Source organism: Pelobates fuscus, chromosome 2 (assembly GCF_036172605.1).
Source record: "Pelobates fuscus isolate aPelFus1 chromosome 2, aPelFus1.pri, whole genome shotgun sequence".
Taxonomy (NCBI): domain Eukaryota; kingdom Metazoa; phylum Chordata; class Amphibia; order Anura; family Pelobatidae; genus Pelobates; species Pelobates fuscus.
The window spans coordinates 82,688,352-82,707,910 of NC_086318.1; the positions used below are offsets into that span (position 1 = coordinate 82,688,352).

Here is a 19,559-nt window from a genome sequence, read left to right on the forward strand (position 1 = left end):
CCTGGCATCAGTATGTGGAGTGTGAGGAAGCTGTGCATGCAGTGCAGAGAGATCCCAGCAGCTGCCTCAGAACTCGCTCAGCAGCATTTGGCAGAGCAGTAGCTTACCACAAAGGGCTGCTTGTAGACTTTTTCACACTTCAATGTATATTCATGATTTAACAAACTGCATCATATTCCAATTCAGACAAAAGCAAAGCCAGGGCATATATTCCGAATAAAGAGAAAACATAGAAACATTGTTTAATGTTTTCTCTCCTCTGTGTTCTCTATGCTGACTGCCAGTTACAAAGGACAGAGCTTATAAAAATGACTGACAGGGCAGTAAGATGGTGGGGCCCAAATGCAGGACAATAAGGTGTGGATTTCTATACTTGATTTCATTTTTCACACTTCCTAAATGTATATTTGATAGATACAGGGTTAAGTAAACATAGCGTAAAAATTCCAGGAAAGTGACAGTTTCCCTTTAATATGACTCACATTTGCCGCTGCATTTGAAATTGTTAATTTTTTGTGTGTCTTTTGTTCTATTCTCCTATTATTTGTCTATAGTATTATAATAATCTTGTAGTATGAAAATAAAGGTAAAATTTTCATTGGTAGCTCCCATATGAACCCCCATGAAATTTAAAATTTATATATTATTATATGTCTGTGAAAATAATTTAGGATGCTTAAATAAGATTATTTTTTTTTTTAAACTATTTTAAACTATCGGTAATCACTTGAAAGGATGGAATGTCAGATGAGCATTTGCTTATATCTAAAGGGACCTCCTGGCACTATGAAAACTTCCTTTTGATATGGAGTGTTCCTTTAAAGCCGGTAACTGGGGAGATATTACACTAAAGCCTTTCAAAATGTCCAATGCTCAGAGATTTGTTAAAAAAAAAAAAAAACAACAGAAAAAAGTGGCCAAATGATAATGTTTGCAAGAGGACAGACAAGGGGGTAACCCTAATTGAATTAGCGGAGAAGAGGAAGGAGACGTCTGTCACTCAAAAAAAAAAATCAGTTCGCAATTAACGATGCATTGATTAAGTAATTGGGAAAGGTATGTCTGATTTAAAGAGAAAAACTAATAGCTGTCTGGATAAATCAGTTAAACAAATGAACCCTCAATGGGCAACCAGATATGTTCGAGACTTTCTCTTATGCAGCAGGCTAATTTGCTATGAGCTACGAGTTTTGAAATCTGGGTCCCAAAGTAAATTCAAAATCAGCATGCTTTACTCTGTAATTTTGCAATTTTGAACAGCATGGAATGTATTCCTCATACCTCCCAACATTTCAAATGGTTAAAGGACCACTATAGTGCCAGGAAAACAAACTCGTTTTCCTGGCACTATAGAGTTCATAGGTCCCCCCCCACCTTCCTGGTCCCCTCCTGCCAGGCTGAAGGGTGGTTAAGGGGTTAAACTCTTACCTTTCTCCAGCACCGTGCTCCCTCGGCGCTGGGAACTCTCCTCCCTCTTCTGATGTCATCCACCAAATGCGCATGCGTGGCAAGAGCCGCGCACGCATTCAATCAGTCCATAGGAAAGCATTCTCAATGCTTTCCTATGGATGGCAGCATCTGCTCACTGTGAAAACCACAGTGAGAAGCGCGGAAGTGCCTCTAGCAGCTGTCATTCTCGGAAACTGCTATGTTTACAACTGCAGCCTAGATGGACCTGGCATCCTGAACACTTCATTGAGCTGAAGTGGTCTGGGTGCCTGTAGTGGTCCTTTTAAGACGAACACTTTATTTTCAGTATCTTGAGTGGGGTATGGCCTGGGCGAGAAATTTTGGGACACTTACTAATATTAATTTAGACAGCCAAAATATTATTAAGAATAAGAACAATGTATACAGACTGATTTGTGAACAGAAAAAAAAAGGGAAATAATTCAGCACTGGTGGATACTGGTAAAATTCACCAGGGCAACCTGACACACAAATCCGGCTTTTCTCTTATCCAGAACAGTCAAAGTCAAGTATTGTATAGCAAAGATCATGGTGTGGTGCCAGGTCATTCTTGGAGTAAATATGTAAAAAAAAAAAAATAGAAGATAAGGAGCTGATAGTGTAATATATCTTATTCATATTTTTGCAAGGATTATAGTAAGCAAAATGTACACTCACACTTTTCTGGAGCTTCAATTCAGCTCCAATTTTGGCGTTTGGGCGGCAGAAGGTATATGAAGGTATCCAATCAATGGAGGCCCCTCACAACTCACACCTTGAAAGAATTAAAGTATCTACTGATAATGTCTTGATACCAGATACCACCGGATCCAGGGCCTGATTAAGAGCCCATTGGGCCTGGTGCAGACAATTTTGACGGGCTAAATTACAGAATCTTTTTGACAGAAAACTCCAATACAGTTATACCTCCAAAACGTCATGTATCTGGTGGAGGTGGTGCTGGAGGTAAACTCACAGAATACAGCTATCAGAAAACAAATACCCTATGCTAATCTCTCACGTTCATCATTCAAGTAAGACCATACCCACTAACAGCAGTGTCTGGTGAAGCAGGGTGGGGTATAAGGGTGGGCCAATGATGTGAATCACGTAACCAAAACTGCCCAAAAGAGACAAACATGCCCAAAAAGGGGGCGTGTCTGCACGAAGAATTAGATGGTCAGCCTGGGGTGAATGCACATCAGGCTGCCTGTCAATCATGCAGGATGACCAACCAAGGGCATACTGTGCAGACAGCCTGCTGAGCTTGGCATAAATGTCTCTAATGATGCGCTAGCTCTAAGCTTTCTAAGGATTATCCCCTAGCACTTGCTGTTCCACTCCTCTCCCTACCATCTTACTAGCAGGCAGAAGCTCCTGTAATACAGTCTGGGACAGAGAAAAAGTGTATGTAGTGAGTGTAGAACGGGAACATTCCACAGTGTTAGAGAGACTGAAGCAGCAAGTGCATTTGTCCACACCAGTTTTGTTCCCCTACATCCCTCTTAAGTTTCCATACTTAAACAAGAGCACGTGAAGAGTAGTATAAAAAAAAAAAAAAAAAAAAATTTAAAGCATTTGGTCTATTACATTGGCATGGTCCTGGAGCTTCAGCTCCATCATTCCCTATATTATTCCGGCACTGATACAGTCAGAGATCTTGTGAAGTCCATGCCTCGATGCATCAGAGCAGTTTTGGCAGCACAAGGGGGACCTACATGGCAGGTGGTTTTAATGTTGTGGCTGATACATACAGGGACAGGCTCCCTCACAATTGCGACTACATTCAGCCACAAAGGATCTTTAATGATAAAAAAAAATATTATAGCTGTGATTTTATAAGTGTATCATAAATTTACCAATAAATCTCATCTGCCAATAAAAAAATTAAATGGAATACGTCTGCTTGTCCAAAACTAGACCTGAATAAAAATTATTCTCATCTGCCTTATTTTGATATGTGTTTTAACACCACATTTACTCCTTAAAGAGCACAAGGAACGTCTCAGATCTGTAATGCCATGAAGGCACCTGCTGATAAGGAGCTGAATTTGCATGACTTATCCTCTTTCCACAGGGGGATAAAAGAGTGAAAATTATATCTTAGTTTGAAAAGAAGATTTAACCTCCAACTTTGAAAGATATTGCTGAGTGAACTATAATCATGTAATATTTATATTTTACAAGAGGTGACTGTGAAATGATAAACTGGATCAGATCTTACTCTGGAACTGTGAAACCCGTGAGACTGTAAATTACTTTACTGTAAATAATGTGTCAGAATATTAACACTGCTCTAAATTGGAGAGTGCTGGGACTAACACCCAGAGGAATAGTTTTATTTTTACCACTTCAGACATATCACCTTTAAGTACTTACTTATCCTCTTTACTGGGGTTTCCTATAGAGTGATAATATTTTGTATGCTTTTGTATTGCAATTTCAGGAGAATGATTACATATATCTATAAATAGATTCATACGAACAACAAATGGAACATGACATTCAATAGCACTAGAATTGGCTTAGTCTGGCTTCTTTAAAAAAACACAAAAACACTTTTATTTAAAAGAACTGTACAAGGCTAGAGTTGAACCCTAAGCAATTCTTTTTCATGCAGATAAATGCATTATGAATATGTTATGGAGATAATACCTTAATAAAGAGATTTGAAAAAATACAAAGTGTGGGGGCCTCCCAGATAGGAACATGGGTTTTGCCGCCAAAGAGGTATTTTTCCCTATTTACAGAGCTCTGATGCAGTAATTCCAATAACAGTAGTAATCAAAAGTAGAATTCCCCAAGTAGCAATAATCCAAAGCAGGTATAGCTTTCCCCCACAGACATTAGTCCAGACTGAATGCTGGGAGTGAACTGTTTTATACAGGGCCACACACTGCCTTTTATGCAAATACCAAACCAAACTACATACCAAATTACAGGGTAATCCCTCCCATGATCCTCTGTGCCTGAGAGATAATTACCTGGGAAAAACATATAATTAAACTATCTCTCAGGTGCAGAAAAATACAATTTTCATCACCCCAAAACACCCATAAAACAACCATGTACGCCCTCAAGTCTTATATCCCCAGATAGCTTGGATCTGAATGTGCACGACATATCCGAAAAGCACTCAGATCCCTTTTGTGAATGGGAGCTACTTATAGGCAGAGAGTGTCAGCTGACAGTTTCAGCCTATCGGCGGAACCTAGTCCAAGACTTCCTGATTGAAGTTTTGGACTTAAACGTAAGGGGAGGGCAGAGCTGATGAGCACTGTACTAAAGACTTTGGGGGTAAACCGTTCGGTGGGCCTACCTCCTCTCTCTCCACTCTGTGTGTCTTTCTTACAGTGTGCCGAGAGGAAGTGAAATGTAATCCCTTCCTCCCAACACAGTGGCTGTGTGGAGTAATAGCCAGCTGAAAGGGGCCTGATCCGATTGCATGACAGGACCCAGAACTCATTTTCGCTGGGACAGGAGCCCAAATATGGGATGTTCTAGCAAAAACAGGACAATTGGCAACTATGGAAGTGCCATGATGCTAACAGCTGGCAAAGTACCATGGAGAATGTAGTACTACAGCAAACTCTCCCTGTTGGTTGAATTTGTAATCCTATACAAATCATAATGTCTACTCCTATGTCATTAATATTATCCTTTGTTGTTTTTGTTATAGCACCTATGTATACCCATACTATATCAATGCCTCAATCTGATTTTTCCTTAATCCTCTTCTTATCTAAAGCTCTTCATGTTTTGACCTCTTATTTTTTTTTTCTGTTCACCGTATCTTTCTAATTAAAGTCTCCTCATATATATGTATAGACATAGAGAGAGCGAGAGAGAGCGCGAGAAGGGAGAGAGAGACAGAAAGTGTGTGTGCATATATACCCTTTCTCTACCTCCTTAGAGTCTGCTTTTGAATTCTGACTATGATAGCAAGCTATTAAACTCCAGACTAACCTAGTTTTTATATAGTGATTGGAAATGTCTATTCACAGAGCTGACTTTGGTTCCTGAATGTGTCTGACATGTAATTTTTCTGTAGAGTTGCTGTGAATCCTGTCTCTGTTCACAGTAAGTAGAGCATAAAATCCCTGCATTTTGCTTTTTTACAAATTCTCACACTGGTCACTAAAGAAGTAACTGCCAGCATTTAGATCTACTGAAAGAATAAGACACAGCTCCTGTCAGCTCCCTTCTCCTCCACGCCGTCCGGTCAGCTCCCCTGTCAGCTCACAGTGTAAGTCTCGCGAGAGCCGCACTATGACCCCGCGGCTCTCGCGAGATTTACAGTGGGAGCTGACCGAGGTGCTGAACGGACGGCGCGGAGGAGAAGGGAGCTGACAGGAGCTGCAGGACAGGTAAGTACCGCTCTGACAGCCCCCACAGCCCCCCAGTCTGTATTATGGCAATGCAAATTGCCATAATACAGACTCTGACTCGAGTATAAGCCGAGTTGGGGTTTTTCAGCACAAAAAATGTGCTGAAAAACTCGGCTTATACTCGAGTATATACGGTAATCAAAGTTTGACAAACAAATACAGTTGAGGTCCCTACGCCATGGCAATTTACAATCTATATTATTAAAACAATGTTTATGAAGAATTTTCCACAAAAGTGGACATAATTACTTAAAAGCTGCTAATTTCCAAAAAGCTGATAAAACCTGATTGCATTCACTCATTTGCTACAATCTTTATTTGCTTAGGACGGTAAATGGATTACCATAAGTCTATAAAGTCGTGTTGTGCCATGCACTCTAGAAGGCAACATGGGCTCAAAAAAATTACTTTGTCAAATTTCCAACTTTGAAGATCTTTGACCCTGTGACTTCCCCAAAAAACAGGGGAAACTGGTACATAGGGTGTATCTTAAATTTCTGAGACACTGTTAAATCCAAATAATAGGGTTTTATTTATACAACGTATATCAGGATTATGAAATGTCCTGTGAAAATGGAATTTATGTGTTTGAAGAAATGCAAATAAAAGTATAACCTTTAAATGAGCCTGCATCTGTGATAAAGTGGGTAGTCCAAACACCTCACAATACATAGGATCCATCTTGTCTCCCATGCTATTTGCAATTTACTTGCTACCACTGGGGGACATCATTAGGCGACCTGGCCTAAGATATCATTGTTACGCTGATGGTACACAACTCTACTTCTCCTTTGCTCCATATCCTACAGACCCAACATTCTGCATAAACAGTTGCTTAGCAGACCTCATATAATGGATGAATGCTAGTTAGCTTAAAGTGAACCCAGACAAAACGGAGTTACTTTTGATGAGGGGCCACAGGCAACAAAAATATCCCATGATCACCCAACTGGCCTGGAGCTTGGAGGCTCTGAACTCATCAGTTCATCAAAGGTTACAAAACCTCGAAGTATTGATTGACTCTGAACTATCATTTAAACAGCAGATTTGCTCCGTAATAAAATCTGAGTACTTTCATCTGAAAAACATAGCCAGGATACAACACTTAATTCCACCGCATTTGTATCCTCTCGGCTAGATTACTGCAATATACTTTACGTAGGCCTCACAGAAAAATAACTCCATCGCCCTTAGACTGTACAAAATGAAGCAGCCAGACTACTGACCAATAAAACTCGCTCCTGCCACATAACACCTGTTCTCCACTCCCAGCATTGGCTTCCAATTAAATGGCGAACATTTTAAAATTGGCCTGCTAACCTTCAAAGCCTTAAACAATCAAGGCCCACAGTACCTGAAAGTGCTCCTGACAGCCTACATTCCATCCTGTTCACTTCGGTCAGCCAGGAAATCCTTCCTGTCAGTACCAGGGCATTCAGCCACACTGCCCCTACCATCTGGAACTCTTCACCGTGCGCAATCAGAGAGGCTTTAAAAAAAAAAAAGCTAAAGACCCACCTCTTCCATCAGGCATTCAGCCCGCTCAGCTGACCTTTAGAAAATCCTAACTTTTATGTTTATGTTTGTATACTTGTAAAGTGCTTTAAGTCTCACAGGATGAAAATAGCAAATTATTATTATATTATTATAAATTATTATTACACTATTTGGAATACTCTGATTTGCAATGTCATAGTGGTAGAACGGTTATTACCCAACCTGTCACACTCTCTCAAACCCCATAAAACCTGTACATGGGGAATACTGTTGTACTCGTGAGACATCACTGAATACAAATATGAGTGTTTTAAAATGTATAATAACATTGATATCATCAGAGGAAGGGCAGTTTTTGTGTCAATAATGCAAAATAAAAACAAATATGAACACTAAATTTGGCCAGGATTTGTAGCTAAGTGGCTGCTAAAAAAGACTGAACAAACCCCATTACCAATCTGGCAAATTTCAATGTGTAAAAACTGAAATGAGCAATTCCTATATTTGACTCTGTAACTTTCTAAAACCCCATAAAATCTGTACATGGGGAATACTATTGTACTCGTGAGACATTGCTGAACACAAATATTAGTGTTTTAGAGTAATAAAATATATAAAAATTATGATATCATCAGTAAAATTGCAGTTTTTGACCCTTTAACTTTCCAAAACACCATGAAACCTGTACATGGTTGTACATAAGGGACATCACAGCATACAAATATTTGTATTTCATTGCAGTAAAAGCTAACTGTATTATTCACAGTTAAGATGACATGCAGAAACTGGAAAATAACAAAATCTCTTAATTTTTCTCAATTTTTATTCGTATTAATTTATGTTTCATATATACACATTTGATGTGAGATGCAAACCCTCTTTCTCCTGAACAAAATGATAAAAATAAGTGTGGGTGCACTTAATATGAAAGAAGTGAATTACGGTTCAACAGACATGTGGCTCAAATTCTAGGTTTTACTTTGGTCAGAACTTGTACAAGTGCCTCCTTAAATGGTTAATATTTAATGCTAAACTCGAGTCCCCAAAACACCCATCCCCTCCGTGCTGCTTGGGTTAATGACGTGCCTACTGTGTCACTTTAATCTCTGTCCATTGTCTTGTCAAGTTTTGTCAAGTTTTGTTGACTGCTATACACTGCCTACTTTATCTTATGTTTGGAAAACTAGATCGCTCAGGAAAAAAAAAAGGAAAAAGAGATTCGGTCACAAAGAGCCATAGGAAAGTGAATTAAGTAAAGATTTTTTCTTTTTTTTTATTGGTAACAGTGCTGCTTAAACCACAATATAATGCTAGTTTATGCATTATTTGAAATCTCAGGACATGGGATTCTTTATTTACAAATGTTGCTCTCTATATCCTAAACTGCACACATCAAAGAGTAATTTGACTTTCTCCCATTACCATTATATGAAATTACTGATTGGATGTTTTCAGATAAAACATAATTCACCAACAGATAATACTTTCTTATAGATCCAGTAGTTATGTCCTATTTATTTCCCATCACTTTAGTTAATAGAACTACAACACAATGCACAGCTGAGTATCAAAATTGAAGCTCATCTCCCTTTCTGTTTATTATGAAAAAGTCAATGACGAACCCAGCAGGATTCAAACAGTAGGACAGAAGGTAAAGGCATTGATATTTACAGAAAATTGACTTACCTTTTTTTATACCTTTTTATACATTCATAGTTTTATCAATGTCTGCAAGACTTTATAGACAAAGTCTAATCAATATATCTAATGTACCATTCATACCACTATGGGTATAATTTTGTGATATTGAGTCATGTTTGGAAAAGCTACATTGTCTTTTTAGATAAGTAATGTTAGGAATAGAATAAGTGAAAGCTTTAATGCCACAGTCAAATCCCCTTTTGTTATAGATTGTATCAACAGACAACGAGAAGAGAAGTAGAAGTCTTATCGCCTTCCATTGTACAAATGTTTTTTGTAATTGCTTAATGAACTTAGCCATTGAATCGACATAATTGTTCTTATGTTCTGGTAAATGCCGTAGAATCCCCCCCAAAATATTTGAAGGTTGTTTAACATCATATCAGTCCTGATTAAGAAATGTTCAGTGAATCAAAATTGCTTCAAATATGTGTGTGTTATACGTAAATTCTTAAAATGTTCGGTCTGATGCCATATTTGTAGTTTGCATCCACAGTGCGTGGCAAGAAATTTCAGTTCTGCCAAATCATTTTTTCCGAAGATAGAACATTTTTTTCAAGATATTCAAAATTTCAGCTGGATGTCGGTTGAACGTTCATTTGGAAACGGATTCAGTAGAACAATACAAAAAAAAGAAAAAAATTGCCAATCGATGTGCTGCAAAATATATGCATAATAATATAATATTATGTATATATTTTGCACTACACTGATAAGAGCTCCGACATTTGGTTCAGAGATCAAGTAAGAAAACGTACCCAACAGAGGGAAAAGTAGAAGGAGCAATGGAAAAAAATTATATTTATATAATATATATTTTTCAAATATATAATATATAAAATTGATTTTTCCTTTGCTTCTCCATCTTTTTTAGCATTATTTATCTTTTATTGAGCACCACGGGCAGAATTCAGAATATTGTTGCCCTCCCCCCCATTTGCCCCCCCCCCCCGCCCCTATATCGACAGATTTAACTTTTCTCCTCCAGTATCTACTCTAAATACAAAACATTATAAAAAAAAAAACACAACTCATTACGTTATACGTCAACCGTGCTTCCTGGATATCCATGGTGAGACCTGTTTTCTTTCTGCCCCAGCTACTAATGCCTAATCAGTCATATACTGATTACGTTTCCTGGAGTTAAGCGCATGCATTACCCCATTACAAGAGTAAATGCTGCAAATAAATTACAAAAAAGAAAAAAATATATATTATATACCATACATTTTTGTTATTAAACTTAAATATGACTTTTGCAAAATGTATGCTGATTTAGGTGATTTAAAGTTTCTAATTCGATTTTGTATTAGTTATGATATATATAAAATACACAATACATGTGTTTTAGATGTAAAACATTTTTGATGTTTTAAATTATGATCATTTTGTTAGTGCTCAACGGTCCTCAAAATGATTACATGAATTTGGCGAGGCCTTACGAGGAAGTAAACAATTAACCTGGCTTGTCTTACTGGGTCTACTATGTAACACTAAAAGGGTTAATATTTCCCTGTAGGGCTGTGTGCTTTCTTTATATAAAGATATTCGTTTCAATGCAGGCAGCACAATATGCACTACAAAATAATGCACTATAAAGTTAAATATAACAGAAGAGCAAACAGGAACAGCTCTATGAACACTTCTTATCTTAAACACTTCTTTACCTGTCTCTGTGCTATGTGATATTAAAAGAACAACTGTGATCTATGTATTGTTTTTAGAAACTAGCAGCTGGCTTATGCCATTAAAAAAAAAAGTGTTTTTTTTTATTTGTATTGAATTTATATCAAATGCAAGCCTGTCATAGCACATCTTGGCATACAATGCAAATTACTATCTTAATATATAGCTCTTACTCGTTGTCCTGTCATTTTCTATACGTTATATTAGCATGGGACTTCCATCTTAGCTCCCACTCAATCATTGTTATCTGCTCTGCCCTTTGCAGAGAACGTAAATAGGGGAGCATGGGGCTTCCATCTTAGCTCCCAGTCAATCATTGTTATATGCTCTGCCCTTTGCAGAGAACGTAAATAGAGGAAATGAAAAATTACTAACAGCTAGCTTGCAACTTGTATCTTCCTTTGTGCAATAAACTCAAGCTGCAATTTCTCTCAAGAATGGTTGTTGTTAATGTGTAATTATGTATGTATGACTGTGAGCGTCTGTGTCGGCATGCATTCACCTACAATTGTGTCTACAAATATTACTATGTGGGGATATGGATATATGTTTGGGAGTGCGTACTCATGTGTGGGCTGCTGTGCTCAGAAATGCCTAGGATAATGTTTTGACTAAGTCTAATGTTGGGATGAATGCGTGTATTTAATCTTAAAGGGACACAATAGGTACCAAAACAACTTTAGCTTAATGAAGCAGTTTTGGTGACTACATCATCTCACTGCTCAATCCTCTGCTATTTAGGAGTTAAATCAATTTGTTTATGCAACCTAGTCACACCTCTCTGCATGTGACTTACACAGCTTTCCTAAACACTTCCTGTAAAGAGAGATCTAATGTTTAAACTTCATGGTCTGTTTAAATTAGAATGTATTGTCTCCTCCTCTGTTAATAGCCTTCTAGACCCTGCAGACGCCTCCTGTGCGTGATTAAAGTACAATTTACAGAGCAGGAGGTATAAACCTCTAAAACAAATTACCATCTAAATTAAACCATTTTTTACCCCAACCAGGCTGTGTGATTCACAGGCAGGGTACATGTGGTTATAGCTGCACGGACATAAACAAAATTGATTTAACTCCTAAATTGTAGAAAATTGAGCAGTGAGACTGCAAGGGCATAATCTATACACCTAAATGGCATCATTACGTTGAAATTGCTTTGGTGCGTATAGTGTCCCTTTAATTAACTCTGTTTCCTTGCATTTGCTAGATATTTTGCCAGCACACTGTCAATTAAAAATTAGGTATATATAATAGTATTTGCAGAATACTACTAATTACAATGCTATTGCCAATTATTATCAATAACCCACCATGGTTGATTTTACAGACATCTAGCAAATGTGTAGGTAAATACGAATGTAAAAATGAAAAAGTATTGAATGGAATGGAAGAAAATAAATAAACTCTGGCTTCTTTTGGGTTATAATTTTTTTTTAGTAGATTAGTATAAAATGGAATAAACCAGAATAGAAAACATGATCACTTTAACCCCTTAAGGACACATGACATGTGTGACATGTCATGATTCCCTTTTATTCCAGAAGTTTGGTCCTTAAGGGGTTAAATTTATGAAAAAAATGCTCTGTGAAGCCTGGGGTTTTATTGCTACACGCTATTGCAACCATAACTATATTGTATTTGGACTTATTCCATATGGATATGAAGAGAAAAATACATGTGAATCCTGGACTTAGTCAATTCCGTTTGCCACCATTTAGCTGTTATTGTTCCAGACACATAGAGGTCTATTTACCAAATATCAATTTCTAGTGACTTACAAAGCAATGTATAACTAAGGTATTATATGTGGAATATATTTGGACCTCAACTGAAATGGAGATATTTTTTTACCAACTCACTTATTTTAACCTCAACTCACAACTCACTGTTAGTTACCTAATTCCCATTGCTGCACATAAAAGGAAAAAACAGCTCTTTGTTTCCATTTTTGTATATACATTGTTTCCCAAAACAAAACCACAAAGAAAACAGGGTCATTGTTTACACAAAGCTACTATGTTCTCCTGAGTGTTTTCAATCTAGATCAAACTGGGCTCAAGAACCAGAATATGCTCTCCTGTAGGACGGGAGATATAAGAGCCTTGGTGATAGAAAGAGGATGCTCTGACATTGGCTCCTTTATACAGATGGGACACAGTGTGTTTGACCCTTAGGTCTATTTGATCCTGATAGCTTTGATTTGGAGCCGAATCTTTCAAGTTTGGGAATGAAACACTGTTCAATTAGATGTCACTTTGAAGCAATCTGAACCAGATTTATGAAATGGCTCAGAAATGTAACCTTTGATAAATGCAGGTCACTTCGATTGGAATGGCTCTGTAGGAGAGAGAGATGGAGAGTGGAGAAATGGCACATCACAAGACTTTAATGGTGACATGTCCATTAAATGCAAAATAAACTAGATGTTATCATATAATTAACACTTGTTTTGCAATAAGCTCTCCCAGGTCTCATTTTAATATTTTTTAGATAAGCCTTTCAAATGATTTCATATTTTTATTCAAACTTCTAAAAAAAAAAATGTTTTAAATGTTAAAATATTATTTAATATAATTTTTACAAATTATATCATGTGTAAAATAAAATATATCAATTTATAACAGCATATTAAAATATTTTTCAAAATAGTAAACCATTCTAAAAGTTTATCCAAATTGTTTTAATTATTTTAAATCATGTGAAAAGCTTGTCCAAAAATATTAAAACGAGACCCTAGTAATGTATTTTTCCAACAGTAATTTCTTAGTGAATTTTCTAATTATGCAAATATATTCACAAATTATAACCATTTTAACAAATACGGATATTTTTGTGCTAGTGGTTTTTACCGTGTGCAGTTTTATTCATGATATTTTACAGATATTGATTTTTCGCAGTCAAAGCACTAATAAGAAAAAAACTGAATATTTGTTTTTTCACAACATCCATTTTTTATGATTATTTTTTCATCTTTTTTAGTTAGCATATTAAATTCTGAATCTAATCTTGGAGATGTGAATATACCCAATGCCTCCCATTTTTCTTACCAAATACTTTTTAGTACGCTCAGATACTGCATGTGAGAAGTTTAAAATAGTGGTCAATGCATTTACAGCAAAACTCAAATGTATAGTATTCCCTTCCTTTTTACGCTAATTATGCGAAAAAAAAAAAAAAAACATAAACCTTCATTAACATGTGCTTTGTGTATGTACTTATTTACATAAATATACATTTATCTTTGATTATGCCGATATAACAATGAATCAATAAAAAAAATATTGAGACATTCTAGCATCCAAAAACGAACTTAAATTCTAACTATAATGTCTGCGTTTGTGTCTGTGATCTTCTATATTCTATTTGATTCCATAATGGGATTTTTTTTCTTCTCGTAGTTTTACAGATGCTTCATTGCTCTTCTTCGGTGCAGTGAGGGGCCCCAAACTTCCAGTAACAAATGCTCTTCCAAAACAACAAAAATCTGCTTGACCCCACGTAAGGCACCAAATAACAACATTACCTTTAATGCAGCTTCTACAAAGCCTCCAACTTCTGAAGAAGATAAAGCTAGAGACATTGTTACTGGCTGCCCCTCGCATGGTGTGGTTGATTGCCAAAAAGAACATGCCGTGACTTTAGTGGCTCATTATACTCCTTGAAGTTCTTCTGTTTGGATGACTAGAACAGGCTGGATGACGTATGATGCACACAGTCTGTTTGCCCTTTGCAGGAGATGCTAAAGTTGAAGAATAGGGCAGAGCGTCTCCACTGGAGCAAGCCTGAATCAGCCATATTTTTTACTTGTCAAAAATGGTAACATCTCAAAGAACAGGATAAAGTTCCATTGGCTTCTCTGCTGTTCAAAAACAAGACTTTTGGCATCCATGTGGGTGGATTTAACAATAATACTGTGTCCTACAAAGATCTAATGGTGAGTTTTACTTGTAACCCACGTCTTCATTAAATGAATTGTAGTTTGCTGGAAATTGTTTTTAAAATACGGTCTATCCAAAGTGGGAATGTAGCCATGATTCTGTATTCTATGTTTCTTTGGCTTATGGTTTAATATCTGCAGGGAGGCAAAGGTTCATCAAATATAACAGAACGAGACTGTCCATAAAGTAACATTCTGTCTTTAATACTTGACCAAGTAAACAAACATTGAAGTTGAGATTTAAAATGTGCTTCCCTCTACAAAAGGCCTGCGGCGGAGGATCAAAGAACTTACAACTTAAAGTCTGCAGGGGCTGGAAGCTTGAAAACTGTGTTTTTAAAGGGAAAAAAAAATCTATATTTATATGAAAAGAGCAGGAGTAATGTCTGACTCTCAATCTGTTCATCAATGTTTGAAGTAAGTGTTATGAGTTTGTTTGCAAATTGTGTGTGCCTATTGAAGAACACACTGTTTATGTCAGCAGGGCAAAATCTACAATCTTTAGTCTTGTGTTGTTGTCATTTTTAAACACCATGTTTAAGTCTGCAGACTTTTGTGTATCTGTATTATTCGAGAGCTATAAACATGTGTATTTGTTGTAGTGTGCAGTCTAAAGAGTGTTTCGTTAATATGTTAAATATGAAGTCAAAGCATTTTAAAATGTACATTTGTGTCTGCGGAATAAAACTGTTCCTTTGCAACTGAAAACAGATCAAACGGTAAAATGCAGTAAACAATGTTCAGATAAGTCCAGTATGTCAATATTTAACTGTTAATTGTTTAAAGGTTGAAAATAAATGTATTAGTATAGTATATTTCCCATCGTCGAAGTGTGTATATCACTGATCAGCTATGAGAATGCACTACATAAGGAAAGTCCATCTATCTGAATATATATCTGTTTTAGAATGTTCAATGTCCACAATAAAAGCAAGGATTTTGCATTGTTGTCTCATGCATTTTCACCTATATTTGGCCCCATATATCTGTTTATATGTCAAGAACATGTTTTTTTGTTGAGCTTTTGATTATCAGTGCATTAATTCTCATGTGTGTCACACATCGTGCTTCAGTGCTGATATACGAGATTAAAACGTGCTGTATGGTTGTTGCATGCAAGATGAGTGGTGGGTAGGAAAAAGGCAAAGTAGTATGTCTTTATATGTGAGAACTACATTTTAATTATGAAGTGGTATATCCAGAAACTAAAGAAAAAACTGGTTTTACTGCATGAAATATACATGGAAGTTTAGAGTAATACAGTTGTTTTGGAATATACTACAAACCCACAATCATCAATAAGCCAGGTCAGCTTTTATATCAAGTTCAAAATGTAGCATACATAGGTCACATTATAATTATGGGAGTTATTATAGGGATTTTTGTCTTTGTGTGATAATCCCCTGTTTGTGATAACGTGTTGTGTTAAAGAGTAATAGAATGAGCTGTGAAAGAAGAAGCTGAAAGTTATGTCTATATGGCCTGTAAGAGGACCCACCGTCAATATGAAGGTAAGCAAAAACAAAGATTATGTAAAAGATGTGTAAATTGTGTGAAAACATTTTATCAGACTGCTGGCAACTAGTGGAAGAGAGTGGTATTTAACGGCCTATAAAAAATATATTTGAGTTTGTAAGTGCTAACATGTGGAGGGTCATGGGGGTCTGATACAAATGAAATGTAGGATATTTAAAGAATATCGATTATTCTAGGGGTGGTGGCGAGTGAAATGCAGATCCTTGTTTACCTGTCTTCTAGTGACTAGACCATATCTCTAGATAGGTAAAGTATTATCTCAAGTCACTTAGGTCAACAATTCAGCCTTCCAAACCCAGTCACCTCACCCACAGTAATGAGAGGGGAGGTAATTATGTGATGTGGAAAAACAATTGAAGAGGGAGTACAAGGGGTCAGGTATGATAGGGTAGAGCATTGGTTAAAAGGTAACTGTAATAGTTGCTGTGGAAAGTATGAAGATAGAAATTGATTTGGATCCATCACAATAATTAAAAAGGGACAACTATGTGGGGTAGCAAGGCTCATGAAAGGGGAACATTGATTGTGAAGCAGCACAATGGGCTAGAAACTGATGGGAGAGAGAGGTCGATGGGGGAGACAGAAATGAAGAAGGGATGAGTAAAGAAGAGGGAAGTTGGTCATGATATATACTCACCAAATATTTTCATGATGGGTCAAATAAATAATAACATAGAGCTTTTGTCAAGCATTCAAAAAAGGGAAGTTACACAGGGTATAGGTACCTTAAATTGGTTTTACTTGAGATAAGTTCAGATATACAAATTAGTATGCACTCCACCAAAACACTTGACCAATCTTGACATTCTCAGCGCATATCTAGACTTCATGGATTGTGATGAATTATTCTCAAGAAAAATACAAAAAGTAAATGCCAAATGTTAAAAATAAAGTTACCTAGTTGCACTTATCAATAGATTTACCTGAATATTAAATGTAAATGTAAAAAACAATGTACCGTATATACTCGAGTATTAGACGAGTTTTTCAGCACATTTTTTGTGCTGAAAAACCCCAACTCGTCTTATACTCGAGTCACTGTCTGTATTATGGCAACTTATATTGCCATAATACAGGCAGGGGGCTGGCAGCGAGTGCTTACCTCTCCTGCAGCTCCTGTCAGCTCCTTCCTCCTCCGCGGCGGTCCGTTCAGCACCTCTGTCAGCTCCCAGTGTAAGTCTCGCGAGAGCCGCGGGGTCATAGTGCGGCTCTCGCGAGACTTACAGTGTGAGCTGACAGAGGAGCTGACCGGACCGGCGCGGAGGAGAAGGGAGCTGACAGGAGCTGCAGGAGAAGTAAGTGCTCTCTGCCAGCCCCCTCCACTGAACTGCCAATGCCAATGGACCACCAGGGAGTGAGAGCCCCCCTCCCTGCCATGTATCAAGCAGGGAGGGGGGACGAAAAAAAATATATATATAAATAATAATAAAATAATAAAATAAAAAATAATAATAATAAAAAATAATAATAATTAAAAATAATAATAATAAAAAATAATAATAATAATAAAATATTAATGAAACAAAAAACAATATTAAAATAATAATTAAAAAATAACCCCCACCAAAGCTCTGCGTCACACTCTGCATCACACACACACACACTGCATTCATACACACACACTGCATTCATACACACTGCACTCATACACACACACTGCATTCATACACACACACTGCATTCTCATACACACACTGCATTCATTATATACACACACTGTAAATAAATATTCAATCAAAATAATTTTTTTAGGATCGAATTTTATTTAGAAATTTACCAGTAGCTGCTGCATTTCCCACCCTAGTCTTATACTCGAGTCAATAAGTTTTCCCAGTTTTTGGGGGTAAAATTAGGGGCCTCGGCTTATATTCAGGTCGGCTTATACTCGAGTATATACGGTATTATAAAAGAGAGCTCAGTCAATAAATAAATAGTTTTTGTTTGGGGTTTTTCAAATATAAAATTAGATGGGTATACTGCATCCTTTACAAAATAGAAATATAACAACGTAATCTGCATGGGGATAATTTGATTGGCTAAATTGGAAAATGAAAAACCCATAATAAAGTAGAGCAAGATCATCTTTCAATTTAAGTAAATAAGTATTAAAAAAATATATATATGTATATATATATATATATATATATATATATATATCAAACCTATGCATTTAAATATTATACTAGAGGAAGACACAGAGTTTAATCAGAAGCTTTTTCAACATCTTGACTTAAAAGCATAGGACAAGGTGCAAGGTGTCCTGTCATACAGTCTAGCTCCCATTGCGAAGACAAACATTTGCAATTCTCTAACCCTCCTTCATTAATTCCCAGATGTTGAGAATGTAATCTGGTTAAAGTGAGTGAAGTTTTGTAACAACCACAAGCAGCTATATTTCAGTGTAAAAATTAAGAGGTGAAGTTGTTGTCATGGGGCCTATCAGTTGTTATCCACCTGGGCCAAACATCGTATCACTTTTATCTGCTATGTAGTGATGAGCTAAGACGTTTTTCTTTTTACTAATTTTTCGACTCACAATTGCTGCAAGAAATGGATCTTCATTTTCATTAACCTAATGATAGCATTGTCACGGCTGAATATATTCAGCGTTTTGCAAATCCAAGAAAGATTATACCTAGATGGCCTTGATTTGGCTTATATAAACATTTTCTAGTTTAACATGGTATCCTGGAACAATTTATCCTCTTAAGAAAAATATAGCTGTCAACAATGGTTCACCTTCTAGTATCGAATATTAAGGATCATGAATCCAAATAGACCCTTGCAATTCCACACTATCCAGAGACTTTATTACCGGAACCTAGGTTTGCAGAACATGGCTTCTTAGGGCTTCCATGATTATATCAGGTATATGTTGCCTACAATGGCACAGAACTCAAATGACCTATTTAGCTAACCTACTGCATGAACCAATCAGAATCCTGTGTATAGGACTGTGTGTTAAATCCCCCCCATAAATAATATTGTAAAGCACTGCCGAATAAGTTAGTGCTGTATAAATATATATAAATGGTAATAATAATAATAATAATAATTAGCACTGCTGCAGAGAGTTAACAATTGATTGTGATCTAATTGAGGCAGAGCATGTGCACCAGTAATTATAGGGGCCATATTTGTAAAGATATAGCATTTTTAAATTAACCTCTTGGTATCTGCGTTGGTGGAAAAGCCAAAATAAGCAGCTTTGTATGTAAAGGAAGCAGCAATGTGTAGCACGATTTAGCTGGGAATATATTGAGCAGTGATGTGTCAAGAAGTACACAGAACATTGAAATGCTGAGCATTCCGTGTGACTGTTCAATCCACCACAGGGAAGTCTCCAAGGTCAGAACATCTTAA

At 36.6% G+C, this 19,559-nt stretch overlaps 1 protein-coding gene across 1 annotated transcript in view; it reads left to right on the forward strand.

The window, feature by feature from the left end:
• The window catches only part of LOC134585529 (vertebrate ancient opsin-like), a 108,162-nt gene extending 92,933 nt beyond the window's left edge, over positions 1-15,229 (forward strand). The window contains exon 4 of the mRNA XM_063440953.1: positions 14,122-15,229. Coding sequence (XP_063297023.1) covers positions 14,122-14,385 — 264 coding nt within the window. The 3' untranslated portion in view covers positions 14,386-15,229. The remainder of the gene's footprint in view (positions 1-14,121) is intronic.
• Positions 15,230-19,559: the final 4,330 nt, after the last annotated feature.